This window comes from Danio aesculapii, chromosome 2 (genome assembly GCF_903798145.1).
Source record: "Danio aesculapii chromosome 2, fDanAes4.1, whole genome shotgun sequence".
NCBI classification, from domain to species: domain Eukaryota; kingdom Metazoa; phylum Chordata; class Actinopteri; order Cypriniformes; family Danionidae; genus Danio; species Danio aesculapii.
Genome location: NC_079436.1, coordinates 25,432,226 through 25,453,943, shown reverse-complemented (window position 1 = coordinate 25,453,943; position 21,718 = coordinate 25,432,226). Strand labels below are relative to the sequence as shown.

General features: G+C 35.4%; 1 protein-coding gene across 1 annotated transcript in view; it reads right to left on the bottom strand.

The window, feature by feature from the left end:
* Window positions 1-20,879, bottom strand: part of pld1a (phospholipase D1a) — a 71,655-nt gene extending 50,776 nt beyond the window's left edge. The window contains exons 1-4 of the mRNA XM_056476003.1: window positions 20,750-20,879; window positions 6,301-6,480; window positions 2,319-2,488; window positions 2,106-2,248 (exon numbers count right to left, since the gene is read on the bottom strand). Coding sequence (XP_056331978.1) covers window positions 2,106-2,248; window positions 2,319-2,488; window positions 6,301-6,397 — 410 coding nt within the window. The 5' untranslated portion in view covers window positions 6,398-6,480; window positions 20,750-20,879. The remainder of the gene's footprint in view (window positions 1-2,105; window positions 2,249-2,318; window positions 2,489-6,300; window positions 6,481-20,749) is intronic.
* Between the last annotated feature and the right edge of the window lie 839 nt (window positions 20,880-21,718).

The window sequence follows — 21,718 nt, the reverse complement described above, 5'->3', positions numbered from 1 at the left end:
ATGTGTAATGACAATACTTGTAGCAATTTGTTACACTCACAGTCAAATACACAACCATAAGATAAATACTGTCAGCTGGGGAAAACACATCTCAAGCACATTAAACAGCACACACGCATCTGACAATAGGGCAAGCAATGTAAATTTATGATTAAGTTTGAAGCACTGCATGTTTGTGTTTAAGGTGACTTGGAATGTGTATTAATCCAGCAGCAGCAGCAGCTCAACCTTCATTATCCCATCCTAGGGAGAAACTCTTGAGTTTAAAATGACATTCTGCCTGTGCCAAGAGCTTAGAGACAAATATCTCAAGCATGACTTTTGCGGATATATTATGAAAGCAATAAACCTACTCAAAATAAAGTGTTTTTGTGTTGTTTTTCAAATGGCCACTGCACTGCCGTTGAAGCATTTGAGGTCTGTATTGTTTTTATATTCATAAAAAAAAGCCTCACCAAGGCTTCCTTTATTAGTTGAATAATATTAGAGAATTTTATGTAATATATAAATAAAAATAAAGAATATATATATAATAAAATTGAAGAATAAAATAGAATAATACAACTTAAAACGGTCTCATTCATTCATTCCCTTTCCTTTGGCTTAGTCCCTTTGTTCATGAGGGGTTGCCACAGAGGAAAGAATCGCCAACTTATCCAGAATATGTTTGACACAGCGGATGCCCCTCCAGCTGCAACCCAGCACCGGGAAACATCCATACACTCTTTCACACACATACTCTACGGCCAATTTAGCTTATTAAATTCACCTACATTTATAGCGCATGTATTTAGACTTTGGGGCAAACCAGAGCACCTGGAGGAAACTCACACGAACACAGGGAGAACATGCAAACTCCACATAGAAATGCCAACTGACCCAGCCAGAACTCGAACCAGTGACCTTCTTGCTGTGAGGTGACAGCGCCAACCACTGAACCATTGAATTTTTAATTAAATTCAAAAAACTTTTATTGAAATTCAATTGTCAAATTGTGAAAGAGGCACAAATAATATCATACAATCTTATATTTGAAAAAAGTTAACCATATAACTAAACCTTTTTTTTGGTTATTTATAAAACAAAGAAAAACAATGCAAAATAGACTAAAATAAAATATATTTTTAAAATATTTTATATTTTAAAATATTTTTTTCAGAGAAGATATTTATCATTTTTCTTTAGTTTGACTTTATAATCCCAAAAGTTCCCAAAGTGAGGGTCTGGACCCCCTGCGGGGTTGTGGGACAATGACGAGAGGTCGCTCAAATAAATTTTATTAAACTATTGGTATGACCATATTTGTTTGGGTCATTCCAATACATCTTGGGGTGTTTAGATTAACCACACAGCAATAGCCTCAGCTGCAGCAGATTGATTTTATGGGGCCAGGTAAATTTTCTGACAACCTTTATTAGACTGTTGCATTTTTGTGTTGTCAAAATGCTGGTGTTTGTATACTGTATACCTATAATTGTGTGTGCAACGTTTACACATTTATAACCACCTTTGAGAAAAATTGGGATCGGGAATCACTGACATTGTTATTTTGGGGGTCGTGGGGCTGAAATGTTTGGGAAACCCTATTCTAAATAAATATAAAAAAAAACAGAACTTAAATAAAATGAAAGTTCAAGATTAAAAATAAAATTTATAATGAATTAACTAAAACTACCACAGTATATCAATTATTATAAAAAATAACACTTTGCTATAGAAATATTTTAATATTTCAATTAATCTTTATATTATCTTGATGAATCACATAAATTTCATTTAAAAAAGAACTCTTTTTTTAATCGAAACGTTTGAACAGCAGTGTATGAGTATGATGAAAATGCTTTACAGCACATACTGTATATTCAAACAAGATTCACCCAAAATCTGCCCAAAGATACAAAATATTTTGCATGTATGGTCCACAATAAGACCACATACAGTAGTCAGCCTTTAAAGTGGTCACACCTTTCATCAAAGTTGCCCTAAAACTACAAATCAACAACATCCATTCTTGTCTTGGACTTTTTTTTAATCCCCTTCAAACGCTGACTACTGTAGATCACTGATAGTGTTGTTTTGTTTTTTCTGTATGAAAGGGGTCTGACCTGCGGGTGGGCAGTGGGATCCTCATGAGGGTCTTGTATTTCAGGAGCTCTCTGTGCAGCTCCATGAAGTGCTTCTCTTTTCTCTTCACTATCCAGGTGAAGTTCCCATGTTTGAGCTCTATCTTAAACACCGCTGGCATAGCCTGTGGATACAGCAGTGATGTGAGATCTGTGACATTGTTCAATCTCTTAAACTGTGTTTGCTCCACAGACCTTAGACACGCTCCTGTGTTTGGAGAACTTGAAGCGATCTTGAGCTCTGGTGAAGCGCTCCACATCAAGGATCTTGGCAGTAATTGGGAGAGAAGTCAGATAGACATGTGCTTCGGTGTCTTTAAAGCCGACTGTCCGGTAGACGGCAGAGAACCCAATACGGGACACACCTGTGGGAAAACAACAGGGAGGAGTGAGGCATGTCTGTGGGGAATGCGAGCGCTTGTTTGTGACGTGCTTCATCATGTTACACAGCTGTCCTCATATCACTCCCTGTGACACACATCACTTTTATTCCAGATGTCTTATCAGACAGACACGTCCAGCCTTTATTACTTCCTGTTTGGAAAATCATTGCAAAATAAATAGTTTCAAGAGTCATGTCACTTTTCAGTGTGAGCAAAAAATATTCTGATTATATTTTTCCTCCCCAAAACACATTTTACCAATTCCAAGCTACTTTTGCCTTTAAAACTGCCTTAATCCTTTGTGGCAAAGATTCAACAAGGTACTGGAAATTATCCTCAGAGATTTTGGTCCATATTGACATGATAGCATTATGCAGTTGCTGCAGATTTGTTGGCTGCACATCCATGATGCAAATCTCCCGTTTCACCACACTCCAAAGGTGCTCTATTGGATTGAGTTCTGGTGACTGTGGAGGCCATTTTAGTACAGTGAACTTATTGTCATGTTCAAGTAACCAGTCTGAGATGATTCACGATTTATGACATGGTGTGTTATCCTGCTGGAAATAGCCATCAGAAGATGGGTACAGTGTGGTCATAAAGGGATGGACATGGTCAGCAACAATACTCAGGTAGGCTGTGGTGTTGATACGATGCTGAATTGGTACTAATGGGCCCAAGTGTGCCAAGAACATATCTTCCACACCATTACATCAACACTATCAGCCTGAACCTTTGATACAAGGCAGGATGGATCCATGCTTTCATGTCGTTGCCGCCAAATTCTGATCCTACCATCTGAATGTCGCCGCAGAAATCGAGACTCATCACACCAGGCAACATTTTTCCAATCGTCTATTGTCCAATTTTGGTCAGCCTGTGCGAATTGTAGACTCAGTTTCCTGTTCTTATCTGGAAGAAGTGGCACCTGGTGTGGTCTTCTGCTGCTGTAGCCCATCCGCCTCAATGTTTGATGTGTTGTGCGTTTAGAGATGCTCTTCTGCATACCATGGTTGTAATGAGTAGTTATTTCAGCTACTGTTACCTTTCTATCAGTCTGGCCATTCGTCTTTTTTGAACCATTCTCTGTATGTATATGCACACGCGCGCACACACACACACACGCACACACGCACAGTATAAAGCCTTTTAAACAAAAAAAAAAAAAGATATTTTTAAGACTGTTGAAAACCTGGTTCCCTTAACTTCCATAATATTTGTTTTCCCTACTATGAGTGTCAATGGTTACAGGTTTCAAAAGTTGTTATATCTTTTTTTAAGTTCAACTGAAAGAATAAAAAGAAAATTAACTTGTTTGGAACAAGTCAAAGGTGAGAACAGTAAATGATGGCTGATTATTGATTTTTGGCTGAACTATCCCTTTAATAAGGGATGTTTAAATTTCAGGGTGGGCTGGAAGTGAAACAAGCCTTGTATTCAAATGAGTACAGGTTTCCTTTTACAGATTCCGAAACCTAAAAATTAGATGCAACTCACATTAAAAAACTGTTTTTCTAAACCTCTTTTTATTAAACATCCTAAATAGCCACAAGAAAGATGCAACACTACTGTATGGAAACTGCCCCTGTCCTAGAGAACTGCAGCAGTGTTGGAGTCTCCACAAGCACACGATATCAGATTCCTTGAGACTCTGTACAGGTAAAGAATCCTGAAACATGACTCGTGCTTAGTAAGAATTATAAGCTGAAGTTTTAGAAAACCAAGTCTTTTGACATTTTGTGGTAGGGGATGAAGGAAACATCATCTCCATTTTTTTTCAAAAGTGTTGTAATTCAGCTTCAATGTGGAGTCAATTACGTTCAATGAAGGTCTCAACCGACTTTAAGTGAAATTAAAGAATAAACAGGTGTGATGTAATTTTATTCAAACGCAGTTCAAAGCAATGTTTCTTTGGAGTTCGTTTCAGGTGCTAGAAATAGATTGCCAAAGTGAACTTTCTGGAAAAGTTTACTGTGACTGGAAAACAAAGGGATATTTCACCAAAAATGAAACTTTCCTGTTAATTTACTCACCCACAGGTCATCCAAGATGCAAGTAAGTGATTTTTTATTTCTTCTGTAGAACATTATAGAAGATATTTAGCTGAATCCATGGTCCTTCGTGATTCATATAATGCAGGGGTGTCAAACTCAGTTCCTGAAGAGTTTAGATCCAACCTTGTTTCAACTTACTTATCTGTATGTTTCAAACAAGCGTGAAGGACTCAATTTGTTTGGAAAGGTGTGTTTTATTAGTGTTTAAGCTAAACTGTGCAAAGCTGTGGTCCTTCAGGAACTGAGTTTGACACTGCAATACAATGGCAGTGAATGGTGAAAGGTTATTTTAAATGAAAAATAAACACATACTGTACAAGCGAGTCCAAATCAATAGCTATGGCTGCTCCACTGAGGTCATGTGAAGAAAAATAATCAGCCCGTGTAAGAAATGTAACATTATTTACACTATTATTAGCTTTAATCCACAGCCTGGTCAAACACTTCTAAGTGCATATGAGACTGTATTCTGTTGTAGTTCTGTCACTTTAATGATGAAAGAGAGAGGGTGTGTTAGGTGACAGTTTGGTGATAGATGTTGGTGATTGTGTCACCAGCCCTCACCCATTCATAAAGGACTAAAACAGACTACAGTTGCACATGCGCCAAGATCTTTTTGACAAACAATTTCTCACTCCGACCAATCATTTCGCTTCACAAGGTGAGAGCCATTGATCAGAAGCCATGACTATTGATTTAAATGTGTTTTTATGGGTTTATTTTTAAATCAATAAATCCAATCACCATTCACTGCCATTATATAAAATCACAAAGGACCACAAATTCAGCTAGAAAAAAGGTCACCTACATCTTGGATGACTTGTTGGGTGAGTAAATTAACTACACATTTCCATTTTTGGGTGAACTATCTCTTTAACTCCCATTGGTCCATATTAGTTGTGTGTTCAGAAGGTGTAGCTCTGATACCTACTTAAACTTGGATACACAAGTTCATTTCCTCTCTTCTGTCCATCAAAGTGTGTGAATGAAAACAGCACATCAGCTGGAAGTAACTGAAGTATATGTCTAACTGAAAGCAACACTGACACATTTCATGCTGCAAACCAATTTTTAGGTACACATTTACCTACACATTTAGGTAGACTAATTATTTCATACAAACACAGAACACCCAAACACTGCAGTGCTTTTTAATTTCATGTATAAATAGTATTTGTATCAGAGTTACAGCAATGTTTTGTCAGCTTGTCATAAACTGAGAAAACGGTTGATGGTTGCCTAGCAGTCTACATATCCCTCTACGCCTTGCCCCTGGTCCGCAGTAAAATTGTCAAGTGCTGATCGGTCTGCGGTGATAAAAAGGTTGAGGACCACTGACTTGGGGTACATTTTGTTGTACATTTCAGGTTAAACATTATTCTTGTACATGTCCACAAGAAGGTGGGGCTTATCGTACTGATCACCTAGTAAACCATAGACCTTAAACCCAACCAATAGAGTTTTTTTTCAAAGAAAAAGAGAAAAGTGCCCTGTGAACACATAGTTTTAGCCTGTATTTAAATAACAAAAGAATGCATGAAAATTAACAGGTGAACAGCATGTTAAAGATGCAGTTATGACAAAATATGTTTCAGTGCTTGATTACTCCTCTCACAAATACACACTCAAAAGTACATGCTTATTCTTTACAAAAAGAGTACATTCTTTTAGAAAGTAGTACGTAGAAGCATTTTAAACGAGTTACAAACAGACGGTCTGGGTCTGTATTTATTTACTTACCTGAGGGGTTGAAGTCACAGTCCACCTCTTCAGGTTCATCCTCAGCATCGGAGAAGCCCAGTTCCCTGGTGTCCAGGTTCTCCACTGAATCACTCATGTCTGCTTGTATCAGATGGAGTTGTTTCCTTTGGACTCACTGAAGCGTATTCAGCATTCTTTAGCTTGAGGGTCCAGCTTTGCCTGTTTGAACACATTAACATTCACATCCAGTCAATATCCAAATACAATGGTTTTCAAACACTATAGTAAGGAAAAAAAAAATCCATAATGGCATTAATATATGAAACTACACAAAAACGTGCGCATAATTATAATAGAAAAGTCAATATTTTTCCTGTTTTAAAGGTGATGTCAAAGGTAAAACTTTAGTTTTGGATGAAACTCAACTGTGACTTGGCAGAAGCTGGAAAAATTAGGTATATTCTGTCATGGTCAGGTTGCGTGACATGCACTCATCCTTGAAAAATCATGAATATTAAATACTGGTTCACTAGCAATGAAGATAGAGTTGGTTCATGCCAACAATCATTTGTTTTGTGTGGTGAATTACTGGCTGCCAAGAGCATGAAATATTGAAATTCAATTTTAGATGATAAACAAATCCAGAACAGTGTTGTGTCACCGCTTGATGTCCAATTTAAAATCTGGGTCCTGAAGCAAAGCTCAAGATAATTTAATTTCTTTGATTAGTTTGTAATGCCAGTACAATTTATTTTCATGATCTTTCATTCAGAAACATAAAAGAAACAAGAACAAGAAGAAAGCTTTCCAATTACACTATACAATAATGTGAATATACCACAACATAATGCAATTTCATAATATATTAAATCATATCCTTTTAGCAACAAATCATCTAATTAGAATGATTTCTAAAGGATCACGTGACATTAAACACTGGAGTAAAGATGCTGGAAATTTGGCTTTTCCATCATATGAACAGTTCAAATATTGCTAATAGGGATGCACCAATATGGTTATTTGTAATTGTTACCGATAACCGATAACTCAATAAATTTGGAGGCCAATAGCCAATATGTTAGCTGATGAAATATCTGATCTCTAAACTTTATTAATTAAATACTCTTTTCTATACAGCAATGCTCTTGTATATAAATAAAATCTACTGCCTAAAAAAAAACCTTATGCACCCATGAAGAAACCAAGTCACTGAATATTAACAAAAATCAGTAAAAAAAATAAAGCAGCTTCAAACATCAGAAATAATACATAATTTCAAATCTTTAAATAAAACAAATCTGGCTAATTTCCTTATCAAACCGATAACGATAACATTAAAAATAGCAGTTATCGGTCGATATCGATATGGCTGCCAATATATCGTGCATCCCTAATTGCTAAACAATTATATTTCATATATAATTCCTAAAATAAATGCTACCATGATGATTAATGATACTTTTTCAAAAACAGTACAGTTGTTTACATTACATTCACTCATTAGTTTCGTTCATCTTCTTTTCGACTCAGTCCCTTTATTAATCTAGGGTCGCCACAGCGGAATGAACCAACAACTTATCCAGCATATTCTATGTTGTCCTCCAGAAAAGGTGTTTTAAATTATTCAATTATGTATTTTGAAAATGGTGCAGTCATGGCATTGACCAGTAAGAACTAACTGAACCATGCTCACCAGCCAAACCTTGACCCCTTAGACTGGTCATTCCTATTTAAATCATTTCCTCTTTCGGCGAGGCCAAAGATCAGAGGTCAAATGTCACCTCCTGTGGATCCAGAGTGCCTTTAGTGAATATTAATCTAATAATACACACAAGAACAGATTAGCGTCATCCTCTCACAAAAACGGCTATTAAAAATAAGACCACATCCTGTTTTCTGCAATGCCTCTGGGAGCAAATTCAGAGAAGAAAAATTCCAAGAAGCTGCCACTTGCCTTTATATTCTTATGTTAGTTAGCTGCATGAATACTGAATATTAATTTAGAGCTCTGAAGGGTAAATGACAGGCCTGGCGACCCATCTAAAACCATAAATACAGGTAGATTATAGAGATGATGCCACAACAGAGTAATCATAAGCCACTAAAGCCATTAAACTACTGCAAAATCATCACCAACAGAGTGAATAATGGATGTGTGGCGGGACAGTGGAGTGTTTTAATAGCCCGATAATAATAGTTGTGGATTTTATGTCCAAACAAGAGTTTTATTTGAGGAGAAAGAATATGGAGAAACAGGAAATTACATCACAAAAGGAAAAAAGTCACCATTAGGGTTTCAGCATTGATAGCGCAATATGCGAATCGACAATAGTCATATCACAGGATCTGCAATGTCAAGTTGGGATGATAATTAACCAGGAACCAGAGTTCAGAACATGTGATTTGTGAAGTCATTGCAAAGTTTAACTTTAAATCTAATACTGTGACTGAAAGATTTTTATTTGGATGTGTTTTTAAGGCTTGTGACTCAGATTTCAAGCCAATTAACCATTTAGGCTCAAGGAATTATTAATTTTGTCACTTTAACAAAGATTAACAGTTTATACAATGAAGACTATACTGCAGGGTTTTTGCAGGTTTCTCAAAGTTAAGACCTTTTAATGACCATTTTTAATGAAATTTTAGACACAAACAGGGCTAAACGCTAAGGAGTTTTTCGAATGGCCCAGATGAAAAAAGATTTTTATTTGCCGTATCAAAGTGTACTATAATTTTATACATTTAATAACACAATAACAATTTATTAATATTAAAAATTAAATGTTTTATACATTTCTTATATAATATTATTTTAAATATTGTGACAAAACAAGCAAACTCTTACTTACTAAAACTATCATAAACTAAATGTATGCACAGGTCAGTGTTCTCAGTAGCCATGTGTCGGTATAACTGACGATATGATAACCTTGGATAAAAATACTACAGTATGATGGTATTGTGATTACTGCTCTAAAATTGATTATTTTTAAATGCCTGGGTAAAAAAACTAAAACGTTTATCTCCAATTGAACACAAAATATTTTATTTTAATGAAACATTCATAACATTTTGGAACAGTAAACATGTCAGACTAAATAATTCATATAAATCATTGACTTTTGTTGTCATCAGTTTCAAAAACACTGATTTCTTTACAACACATAAAAAAACATTTTAAAAAAACCCTTACAAATACATTAGAAACGGTTTAACAGAATTTTTTGTGGTTTTAAAACCTTGACTTTTCCAAACCGTGGTAAACCTTGAAACCGGTTATTGTCCCATGCCTAGTCCTCAGCAGTCAATACATGGAGAACTTTTAAACAAATGTTAATGCAGGGAAAATAATGAAACCATTTTGGTAAATAGAGTTAAGAATGACATTTTTAATATAAAAAGTATAATATTTTATTGAGATGGATTGTTGGTGATTGAACAGGTCTTGGCCAGAGTCAAGTCCTACAACACAATATTTCATTAAATTTAAGACTTTAAGGCCTAAAATTTTGTTTGTGAGAGTTAGGACATTTTAAGACTTTTTATGACTCCACGGACAGACACCGTGTGTTATTTTAGATTTGATACTTGAATTTCTGTAGCTCAATACTGTTACACTACACCGAAAACCATAAAGTTCTGTACATCTCATTTTAATCTATCTTCTATTGCAGGGGTGCACAAACTTTTTCATATGAAGGGCCAAAAACCAAATATCCTTGAGAGGCGTGGTCCGAAGGCATATATACACAACTATTTTACATTAAAGTTGCCTTGGGTAACTTTCCAACTCATTTCATAATATTGCTAAATAGAAAACATTACTTTGAATTGTATTAATTAATGCAGTAAAACTTTTAATAATAACAATCATATTTATAACAGTCTGTCTTTGTCTTGATTCACTCACTAAATTCTCTGCATTGTCCTCGATCTGTCTGATTACATAATCTTATCTGATTAATTTATACCATTTAAATTGAAACATTTTATTTCAGTTAGCTTTTTTGTTGCTGAAGAATAAAACAAACAACTGAAAGGTTACATACAATCTCTAAACCATCCCCATCATTCTCCCTCTCTTCTCAGATGGCATGGTGGGCCAATTCAAAGGTTACCATGGGCCAACTTTGGCCCACAGGCCCTAGTTTGGGCATCACTAATCTATTGTTTTTATCTGTGCTTTAATTTGTTTATTTTATTTTGTATATATTATGCAGATGCACTCTCCTACAAAATCACCTCAAATCAACTTAAAATTATAGATTGTTAAAAACCAAAATATCGTAATGCCAGTTTTTTTTTTTTTTTTTCCAATATCACACTACTCTAGTCACCACTTGTAACTAACACCATTCACACAGATTCAAGTTCAGTGATTTCTCAAGCCTTCCACATGACATAAATTCCCCATTTGTGTTCCTAAAACAAAAAATATCATTCTTGGAGGAAACACACAGGGCTGCTCTCTTGATTTCTCTCACAAAGACTGTAGTTACTCTCCTTTAGACTGCAGTAATTTTACTGCCAAGTGTAACTAGCCCACAAAACCTTCTATTATACATAATGGAATGCTCTCTCCTCTCATTGGCTGTTTGCAGAAGCTATTGGCTCTATTCAGTCTGATCGCTTAATGAGCATTTCATTGTGTGAAAGAGGAATAATGTGTGCTAGAGAGAGGCTAAAATATTGAAGCTTCCCATCTTGCGTAAGCCGAGGTGTGGTTATTTGGCAGCTCTTTAATCTGAACTGAATATGACATCATTTTTTCCTTGCCAGCCACATCTGACAGATTCTGCTTCAGTTTGAGAAAAGTCCCTCAATGCTTACTCATAGGACACAGAAAGTCCTGAAATCTATTTACAATCATGGAGACAATGTTGCTATGTTCAAAACACCTCAACTGTTATTATTGCAAATTCTGTTTCACTGTTGACAAAAAAAAAAATTATTAGAATATTCTTTCTGCCCAAAGTAAACACGAAACTGGAATTAAGTTTATTTTTTTAAGTGTACCCCTTATAAATGTTAATCATGGTTTTATTATAGTAAAAAACCAGTACACATGGTTTTTGTTACATTAATTAGTATTTGTATAACCATGGTTTTACTAGTATGGTTAAACTATGGTTGGTGTATATCAAAACCATAATTAATTTATTTTTATAAAATTCATAATTTTTTAAATATATTTATTTGTCTGGGTGAGACATTTGCCCAATATTTGTTTTTGATGAGTTTTTAATGTCACAATACCATCAAAATATAAGGCACGTTACACTGAAAAGAACAAAATTATGGTTCTTAACTGACCAAATATTTCCCAGTGATGGGTTGCGGCTGGAAGGGCATCCGCTGCGTAAAACATATGCTGGATAAATTGGCTGCTCATTCTGCTTTGGCAACACCAGATTAATGAAGGGACTAAGTCGAAAAGAAAATGAATGAATGAACTGACCAAATCATATCATATAAATCAGAAAAAAAAGCAGCAAACTACGGCTTATTATTGGCCCGTTTCCACTGAGTGGTACGGTTCGGTTTGGTACGCTTTTATGGCCGTTTCCACTGTCAAAAAGCGTACCGAACCGAACCGTACCACTTTTTCGGCAAACCAAACACGAGAAAGGGTACCAAAAGGCGGAGCCACACGCGCAGCTGAACGCTATTGGTTTACAGAGATACGTCATTCGCTTACGCAACAAGCCAGAATGAAAACAAAAAACCGCCATGTTTGAAATACACAGCGAGAGATTATAGCGGAATTATAAATACATATAATAACGAGCCATGGTCGATCTGGGCTCAAACAAACCTTGTCGTCGTCTTGATGAACAGCCACAAATCCAAGAAGAAGAGCAGATTTACCCTGTGCTCCGCAGTTTTTTACGAGCCAGTCTGAGGCGCGAGTGGTTTCGCTTTCTTGCTAGCGCTCGTCTAACATTATATCTGAAATAAAAAACTTCTTGAGCTGATGATAATAACCTACCCTTGATTATTGACGTGCTTTTGAAACCCGATCCTGTCAGACACTGACAAACGCAAGAGTGACGCAACAAAGGAAAAGCCGGAAAAAAGGAGCACATTATTTTTCAGCAAACGTGAACAAAATGCCATGTATAACTAACTTATTATCTTCACCTTTTGGACTAATATGAACCGGGAATGACGGAATTACTGTCTAACAGAGGCTACATGTGCTGCTGAAGATTACAGACACAGATAAGAGGTTTTCACTGACTGTGGGCTATAATTTCAGTTGTTTTGAACCTAAATACGGGCGAAATGTCTGCTGTGTGTAGTTCTTCTGTAGTTGGTAACATATCGGAGACTGTAAGGGGCTGTATGTGTTTATATATGTTCATTTATTTAGTTATTTAATATAATTACAAATGTTACAGTAGGCTGTTTCGCACTGTCTTTGATCTGCAGTTATAATCAACTCATGTTCATTGAAAAGTTAGTAATAAACATTTCTACACAAGTATTTATGTGTATAAAGCATCTGTTTTGTGAGAAGTGCTTTTCATATGATATGTAAGTGACCCGTACAGCTTTATTGTAGACATTTCCTCGAGCGAGAATGACGTCGACTGAAACTTTCTGTCGAACACCACGCCCACCAAAAGGGTACCCTTGTTAGTGGAAACGCAAGCCTGATAAAGGTGAGCCATACCAAACCGAACCGTACCGTACCAGTCAGTGGAAACGAGCCATGAGGTATTTGGTTTCGTTTCACTAATGCCCCATTTCTGATTAGTGAAAAATGTGGATAGAAAAGAGGAATTTAGTCTTAAAAATGTAATTTTAAAATGTAGAATGTCTCAGAATAAGAATGAAAAGGAATAAACAGGTCAAAAGTAAAACTGTACACATGATTATTTACAATGTGGACTATTGTCTGTGAAAATCGACCTGCAAAAAGACTATTTGAATATTAAGCCTGTGGGATATACACACTTTCCTCTATGCACCAGCCACTGTTAAAAACACTTCCATGTTTTCTACGTTTGTTTATACAGCTAAGATTTCATTATATTTAATATTTTATTCTATTTTCTACATCTATATTCTTTTAAAATATTTTATATTTGTTATTTTCTTTAGCTATAACTTAAGGTCACAAGGTGTTCGTATATTTCACTACATACTGTACTGTGTAAGTGACAAATAAAATTTGAATGCGAATTTGAATTAATGGTGTAGTTTTGTTTATTACAAAATTCTCAAGCATGCTGTTGTTTACAGCATCTGCCGCCTCACTATATGAAGATATTGAGAAAATCTGACATAATAACATGGTTCATGTACACATAAAAACTTAAATACCTTCATGATTGACCACCCCTTTAAAAAATTGGTTTCACTCAAAAAAAAAAAAAAAAAACTGACTGGAGTCAATTAAGCCTAGCACCATGGTACAGTAGAATTATCTTCTCATTCATTCTGTTTCATGATTTAACTTTAAGAGGAATTAGAGAAAATGTTTGGCAATAAATATAATTAATTTAGACCTAGAAAACAATGCATGATTTTACAATGTATTTCACTTAATTAGAACAGATGTTTGATACATGATTTTGAAAAATACAGAAAAATTATTGAAAAATCTAGTGAAAAATTTTAAAAAGCACGGAATGTAGGTAGATGTCTTTGGTCCCCCATTTTACCAATAAAAGAAATGTATTTGAAAAAAAAACATTTCCAGGAAAACACTGACTACTTTATGATTCCTGTACATGTATGTTTCCTTGAATCATCACAATCTAAGGATAACTACTCGATATCCTTCAAAAATCTTTATCAGTATAACATCAATATGTTTGTGCAAAGTTGTCAGTTTTGGTCACTTTGTATGTTCCTGTAAATGACTGATCGCTGCATACTATACTATCACAACAGTGTTTTTGTAATATAAAAATCAAACTATGATCACTTTTTCTCCTCTGCAATCAATTACTTATTTTTTCAGCTGACAACATTTTTTGCTTACTTACGTGTACTTTAATGCTCTTACTCCAGAAAACTCACAATCTATCAGCATTCTGGTATACTCTTACAGAAATAAAGACACAATGTCACTGGGAAGTATACCTTTTCAAAGGCTGCATTTACACTGCATGGTTCAAGTGACCCAATTTCGTTTTTTTTCTCCCATGTGGCACAGATCGGATTCAGCCCATGTACGTGTAAGCAGGAAAAAAAATAATAAAATCATATAAAAATAATAATAATATATTTCATTTATAGCGCGCTTTTCTAAAACCCAAAGCGCTTACAAGAAAGTAAAAACAACAAAGCACATGGATTTCGATTTCGTCAAATCAGATTCAGGCCTTGTTCATATGCGGAAATTTATCCGATATGAATCAGATCTGTGTCCTCGTGTTTGCAGTGTAAGCAGGCAGATCAGATTTTCACCTGTCAATGAGAGTAGCGCCTCATTAAAAACCATAGCAAACGCACAAGGACTAAAAAAGCTTTTGTATTGTCATGTAGCACAAGTATTTAAGCATGTTAACGAGAGAGCCTGCCGAGTAAACAATATAGGCTAGACTAAAACTGTTGCATACATCACATGCATAAATCACGCCATGAAAATTAGAACTTTTCTGTCATAAACTATAGAAAAACAACTTATCAAAAAGAATAAGAAAATGTAATCCTGCAAAATACAGGAATGGAGAAAAGACCGCTCTTTTATTATCAGTTGTTGTCAGCACCCGCTCTTTTTTTCTTGCTCATTGTACCTTTGCTGTGTGCTGTGTAAATACAGACAATTCGATACGAGTCACTTTCAAAAGATAATGTAAGTCGTAGGCTTTGGCGGTATCCAAATTTTGGTACAGTTAAACCTCCTCCCTATTTTACATCTGTATATGATATTACCGTGCATATATGATGTATAACGGTATTGAAACTGACACCGTTGCTATTTTTAGATCCTGCGGTATACCATATTACCGTATTACCACCCAAGCCTAAGCGGGTCATCAAAAAAAAAAAAAAAAAAAAAACGAATACAGCCACAAAATCGGAATTGACCATCAAGATCTGCAGTGTACATATTTGTGGGAGCAATTGCATGCAAATGTCAACCTTGCAATGAAAAAAAATTATTTTCACCAAAACAGCTAAACCCTTTCTAAGATTTGTGAGTAGGCATGTATTTTACACTACTGTGAAAATAATCAAAAATGTCTCTGTAACTGTTTTCAATCTGTCACTATTTTAATTGACTTACCAAAGTCACACAAGTGGGAATTTCACATCTGTCACATCCATAACAGGGAGGTGTGACATCCATAACAAAGATTTTTCCTCATAAATGCTAAGACGTAAATAAAAAATAAAATCAATGTCTTTTTTTATAGAGAGCCAACTCTTTTCCTTTTGATAAGCATTATTTCTTTTGGGTTGTTCAGTTTAATTCACAGAATTTCTACAATGTTGTTCATTTTCCCCATTTAAAATCTAAAAAATGTTTATAGATCAATATATTGGTTTTGGAAAGTATAAACAGATGTTTATATGAATTTATGTTTTAGGTTTTAACTGCAAATGTCACATTCGTAACGCTAGAACCGAACAGCTTAGTGCCCATATTGATACCTCAAACGCACATGCATAAAAAGTGCAAAAGTATACCTCTTGGAATTACTGGGCACCAAGATGGGACAGTTCACAAACATTTAAGAAAGTGAAAAATGCCCAGGCCAAATCAATGAATTTGTTTTTCAACATCACTACTTGCCATACACTTTTATACACATATACACTTATTTAACAACACACTTTACATGCCAATTTGCACATAACAGCTGCACATATAACGTTGTATATAGTAATATACCTGTACATACACTTGTCAATCTGTATATTTGCACTCACTACTTACTTCTATTTTTTAAAATATATTTATTATCTGTTTTTTGTCCTGTCTCTATAATCCTGTTGCACTGTAGAAGCTCTGTCACGAAAACAAATTCCTCGTATGTGTGAACATACCTGGCAATAAAGCTCTTTCTGATTCTTCTGATTCTGATTCTATTTGACTCAGAAACATATGACAGATTACAAAAACAGGATGACTTCAATTGACCATCTATGATGTGTGTGTTTACTATAAATATGCAGGACGCTCAGGCTAGTCTGCAGGCTAAACAATAGTGTAATGGTAGAGAGTTTCCTAATGGAGGGTTCATTCTTTCTGTGTGGGAGAACATTTTATGAGTGTATCTCATGCGTGTCTCCCACCTGTGAGCTGACCTTTAGAGGCAGCTTTAAAGAGATGTGCAGGCCAGGGAAGGGCAGTGAATCAGATGCGTCAGCTATCTCTCAGCTGGTACAATACAGCATTTTTATGATTCTTCAGATATCTTACAGCCCAGCCCCTACAATCTCAGATTGGAGCATTCCTGACTAAGGTTGCATGCATTTATCAGTTAACTCATATTATGCGCATGTGATTTTACAGACAAATTGGTTTTCTATCTACTGTGCAGTATGCAAAATCTAGAAAGTTTTGAGAACACTCACAGTACTTCATTTAAGGGGCCAGAAGTGCAATAAAACAGAGCTGTCATTTAAAACTATGGGAAATGTCATTTAGGGCTAATTCTCTCACAGGGAATAGAATGCTGAAGTCATGTCATGTTAATGGAATAGTTAACCCAAAAATGACAATCCTGCCATCATATATACACCCTTCTCTTGTTCAAAATATATTTGGGATTCTTTCTTCTGTTGAACACAAAAGAAAATATTTTGGAAATTGCTGGTTGTTGCCTCTCATTGGTTTCCACAGTTTTTTGTTTTCATACTGTGGAAGTCGATGGGTGCCAGCAAGCAGCATTCTTTAAAATATCTTCTTTTGGGTTTAAAACCACATGTGGGAGAATGAATGTGAAATATCCCTTTAAGGATGGAAAAAAAAACAGTATTTTAAGGGATGCTCTGATCAGAATTTTTGGAGCCGTTACCGAATACCAATTCCTTTTCATGGCTATCGGCCGATACAGAGTACCGGTTCTCATGGTTCAAGCTTTATATAACTTTAACATTGCATAAAGCACATTTTCCCTCGAAGTATGATACTTAAGTGGAGATCTCTCCTTTCCTGAGAGAATAAATGAAGGATGTTGTATGTAATTCCTTAAACACATCTCTTATAACAATGTAGTGTTAACACGTCATGGTCAGAAGCAGCTTTACAGAAAATAATAGATAAAACAAAAAATAAATTGGTAAGAAAAATGACTAACAATGCAATTTGGAAACATTGTAAATGATGGATGAATAATTCAACGTAACTCAAAGAAGAAAAGGTTTAGAGTGCATCATAAGAAGTTAAAATGCATCTTCCTTTGCTCGTAAACCCATAAACAAACGCTTGCGATAGGTTTATGTAATCGGCCAGATTAGAGAGTACCAATCGAGTCATAAAATGTGATAATCGGCCGATACCAATCTTCGTCCGATCGATCGGAGCATCCATATTCATTTTGGAATGTTGGAATCTGGTAGTCCTGTAATTTGAACAAGTGGAGGGAGAGTAAAAAGTTAAAATAATGTTTTTTTTGTGTGTGTGTGTGTGTGTGTGTGTGTGTGTGTGTGTGTGTGTGTGTGTGTGTGTGTGTGTGTGTCAAATATGCATGTGACAATAACTGTTTTCAAAAAATATCTAAGGTATGTGTAAGATTTCTTATTTATGTTATTTTTTTTTTGTATTTTAGGACAACAGTATCTCCAGCAGAAAAGATATCCAACAATTGTAAAGAAATCTGTGTTTTTGAAACTAATGAATACAGCAGAAGTCAATGATTCATTTGAATGTTGCCTGACATGTTTACTGCTCTAAAATATTATACATATTTCTTAAAACAAAATATATTGGTGTTCAAAAGGGAAAAAAGTACTTGTTTTTTTACCCAGATAATAAAAAAGCATATATTTTAGAGCAGTAATCATAGTACCGTGAAACCGTAATATTATTTTATCTAAGGTTATAATACCGTCAGAATCTTATATCAGCCCATGCCTAGTGTCAAAAATGGAAGTAAGTGCTTTGGAAAAGTACAAAGATTCTCAATTTATTTTGTCCTTCACATTGAGAAAAAAAAAAAAGGTTTTGCAATAATGTGTTCATACGCTGGCAATGAAAAAGCAGAATAAATATGTACTGTAGCACCTATAAACAAGAAAAAGAAAACTTGTGAACCTTTATAATCATTGGCTCGCTGCACTACACCTCGTAAAAAACAAATACTGATGCAAATCCTGTACTGTAGGAAAAAGCTGCAATAATAACTGACTGTTAGACAAGTCAAGCCAACATAAACAAATAATCCCTTTCAACACAAGCCCCATTTTCAGTATTTTTTTTTTACTTTTTAAAATAAAATATTAAATATAAATAAAAATGTAAATAAATTAAAAAAAAAAAACTTTTGAGAAGCAAAATTACACTTTTAACAATTAAGATTCCAAAAATATATTTTTCCAACCATGTCTATAGAACAGGGGTATCCAAACTTTTTCACATGAAGAGCCAAAAACAAAATATCATTGAGAGCCTTGGGCCCAAGCTAAATATACCAAACTATATTACATTAAAGCTGCCATTAGTAATTTAATAAGTTATTTCATAACATTTCAAAAGGAATAGAAAACATTAAATTATATTATCTAATGCAGCATAACTTTTAAAATGATAACTTATTGCAATAAAAGCATAAACAATTACATGTATAACACAGTGGAGTTCAATGCTGAGCACACTAGTCAAGCAGAATCTGCCTTTGACTTGATTTGCTCACCAAATTTTCTGCATTGTCAGGTGACAGTATGCACATTTAAACTAAATCGGATTAATTTACAGCATTTAATTAAAACATTTCACTTATGTTAGCTTTTAACAATAAAACAAATGAACAAAGGGTTACATTAAATCAAGCTGACACTCGAAACAATCCCCATCATTCTCCCTTTTTTCTCAAATGGGATGGCGGGCCAAATCAAATCATGGGCCAACTTTGGCCAGTGGGCCCTAGTTTGGGCATCTCTGCTATAGAAGAACCATTTTTGGTTTTGCAAAAAAAAATAAATAATGAAATGTTTTTTGAAACAACCCTTTGTTTGAAGCTGTGAAAAATATTTGTATGAACTTTTTGTGGAACGAAAAGGTTCTATGGGTGTTAAAAGTTCTTAATGAATCATCAAAGCCAATATATTTGTAATCGTGTTTTTAAAAGATTTTTAAAAAGAACTTATTTTTAATCTTAATCATTAATTATTATTAAATTCATTATTAAAATCTTAATTATCAATTTACAAAACTACAAACTTTCCTCCCTCAGAACACACATATTTAAGCACCAGTGCTCTTTTGAGTACTAAACTACAGAAGTACACAGATAATGAGGAGTAAAAAAGTTAAGAACATTCACTTCTTTTGCGTGTTGTGGATGGGATATCAGCTGTTGCTTCCTGCCAACAAGTTCCTGCCCATTGTAATTCGTCATGGAGACAAGGCTCCAGGCTTTTGGGAGCAGAACAAAAAATATATACTGTATTATGCAACCGTGTGGGTTAGAGCTTCACAAGACACTGTACTGGAGACACAGGAATCACTTGTGTGTGTTGAGGCACGTTTGCAACAAGTGAGCTGTGGGAATGTATAGCATTGTCACTACATGACATAAAGCCGTACGTACGAAATTACCGCATGTTTATCTGATCTCATAATTGTATGTTTGTGTTAACAAACAGATGACATAGCAAGGTAGGTAATCATCTTTCATATTTGAAATTATTGAAAAAGTTCTATCTAGTTTACTCCTGTTGAAAAAAAGCCTGACTTTCATTGAGATTTGTTTTCAGAGCGAATGCACTTTGCACCTGAAGGCAATTTATGATAGGATGGTGTTCGCTACACAAAACCACAGTATAGCTGCTCATTTTACACGTGATAGTGATAGCATGATATACCCAAAAGTTCAGGGTCAGAAGTCTCATGAGTTCTGATTAATGAATGACATGATGAAAGATTAAGAGAGAAGCAAACACAAACACAAAAGGCCATTTAAAACAAAAGGCAGTCAAAACAAATGCAATTATCTGAGAAAGTGTCAGAATACAGGGTGTAGCGCTTTATTCTTTGACTATTCAATAGTAGTATACTGTATTACTGTCCCTTGAGAACAACTGAAAAAATAAGGGATTTTGGAGCCAAGTTGACTTTTCTCTCTTGTGCACTGGTCACACATTCCAACATGGATACAAAAGCCTCTCACACTGGGGTGAAAAAGGAGCCAAGACACATCGGCACCGGAAAATCTTTCACATGTCCAAATTCAACACACAAACTGTCTTAACTGTAGCTAGAAATTTCCAAGTCTTCATTCCCTTCAACTCTGCAAGCTGAGACATACACTTGTGAGCAAAGAGCATGAAGCTACAACAACAAACAGCCCAAAGTTTCACTGACCTGCTTTGGTGATTTCCACATGATATATCAGCTGTTTGACTCCCACAACAGTGAAAGACTAACTCATAGTTTTTCAGACAGCGTTAAAAGAGTCCCTCTCCCTCTCTGTGACTCCAAACAGACTAAACAAGAGGGCAGTGAAGAGATCAGTCATAGGCCAGTGCATGTGAAGAGGGCGGGGCCTTTCCTGTGTTCTCCAGTGTCACGCTCAGTCTCTCAGCCAATCAAGTGCAGCTATATACAATATGCTCATGCCCTGCTCAGCTGTTTTATACATTTAGATTCACTGATATCTCCTCAAGGAAATGAAAAATCGCAAGAGAGATGTCTGGAATAGTTTGGTCATTTTTGGCAGAACTCACTAAGATTAAAGAGGAAATGGAGTGTTTTTATTCAGGATTCTACAAAACTTATTTTTTCAGGTTTCATTAAGAATTACTACAACTATATTTACTATTTCCCAGTGATGGGTTGCAGCTGGAAGGGCATCCGCTGTGTAAAACATGTGCTGGATAAGTCCAGATTAATAAAGGGAGTAAGCTGAATGAATGAAAATGAATGAATGAATGAATAAATTTCCTTCTACATTTGGATAAAGTCTCTTTGATTCACATACATGAATGTTTACAGTATATTCATTCATTCTCATTTCAGCTTAGTCTCTTTATTAATCAGGGGTCGCCACAGCAGAATGAACTGCCAATTTATCCAGCATATGTTTTACACAGCGGATGCCCTTCCAGCCGCAACCCATCACTGGAAAACACCCATACACTCCCATTCATGGCGCATGTCTTTGGACTTGTAGGGAAAACTGGAGCACATGGAGGAAACCAACGCAAACACTGGGAGAACATGCAAACTCCACACAGAAATGCCAACTGACCCAGCCGAGGCTCAAACCAGCGACCTTCTTGCTGTGAGGCAATTGTGCTACCCACTGCGCCACCGTGACGCCCATTTACAGTA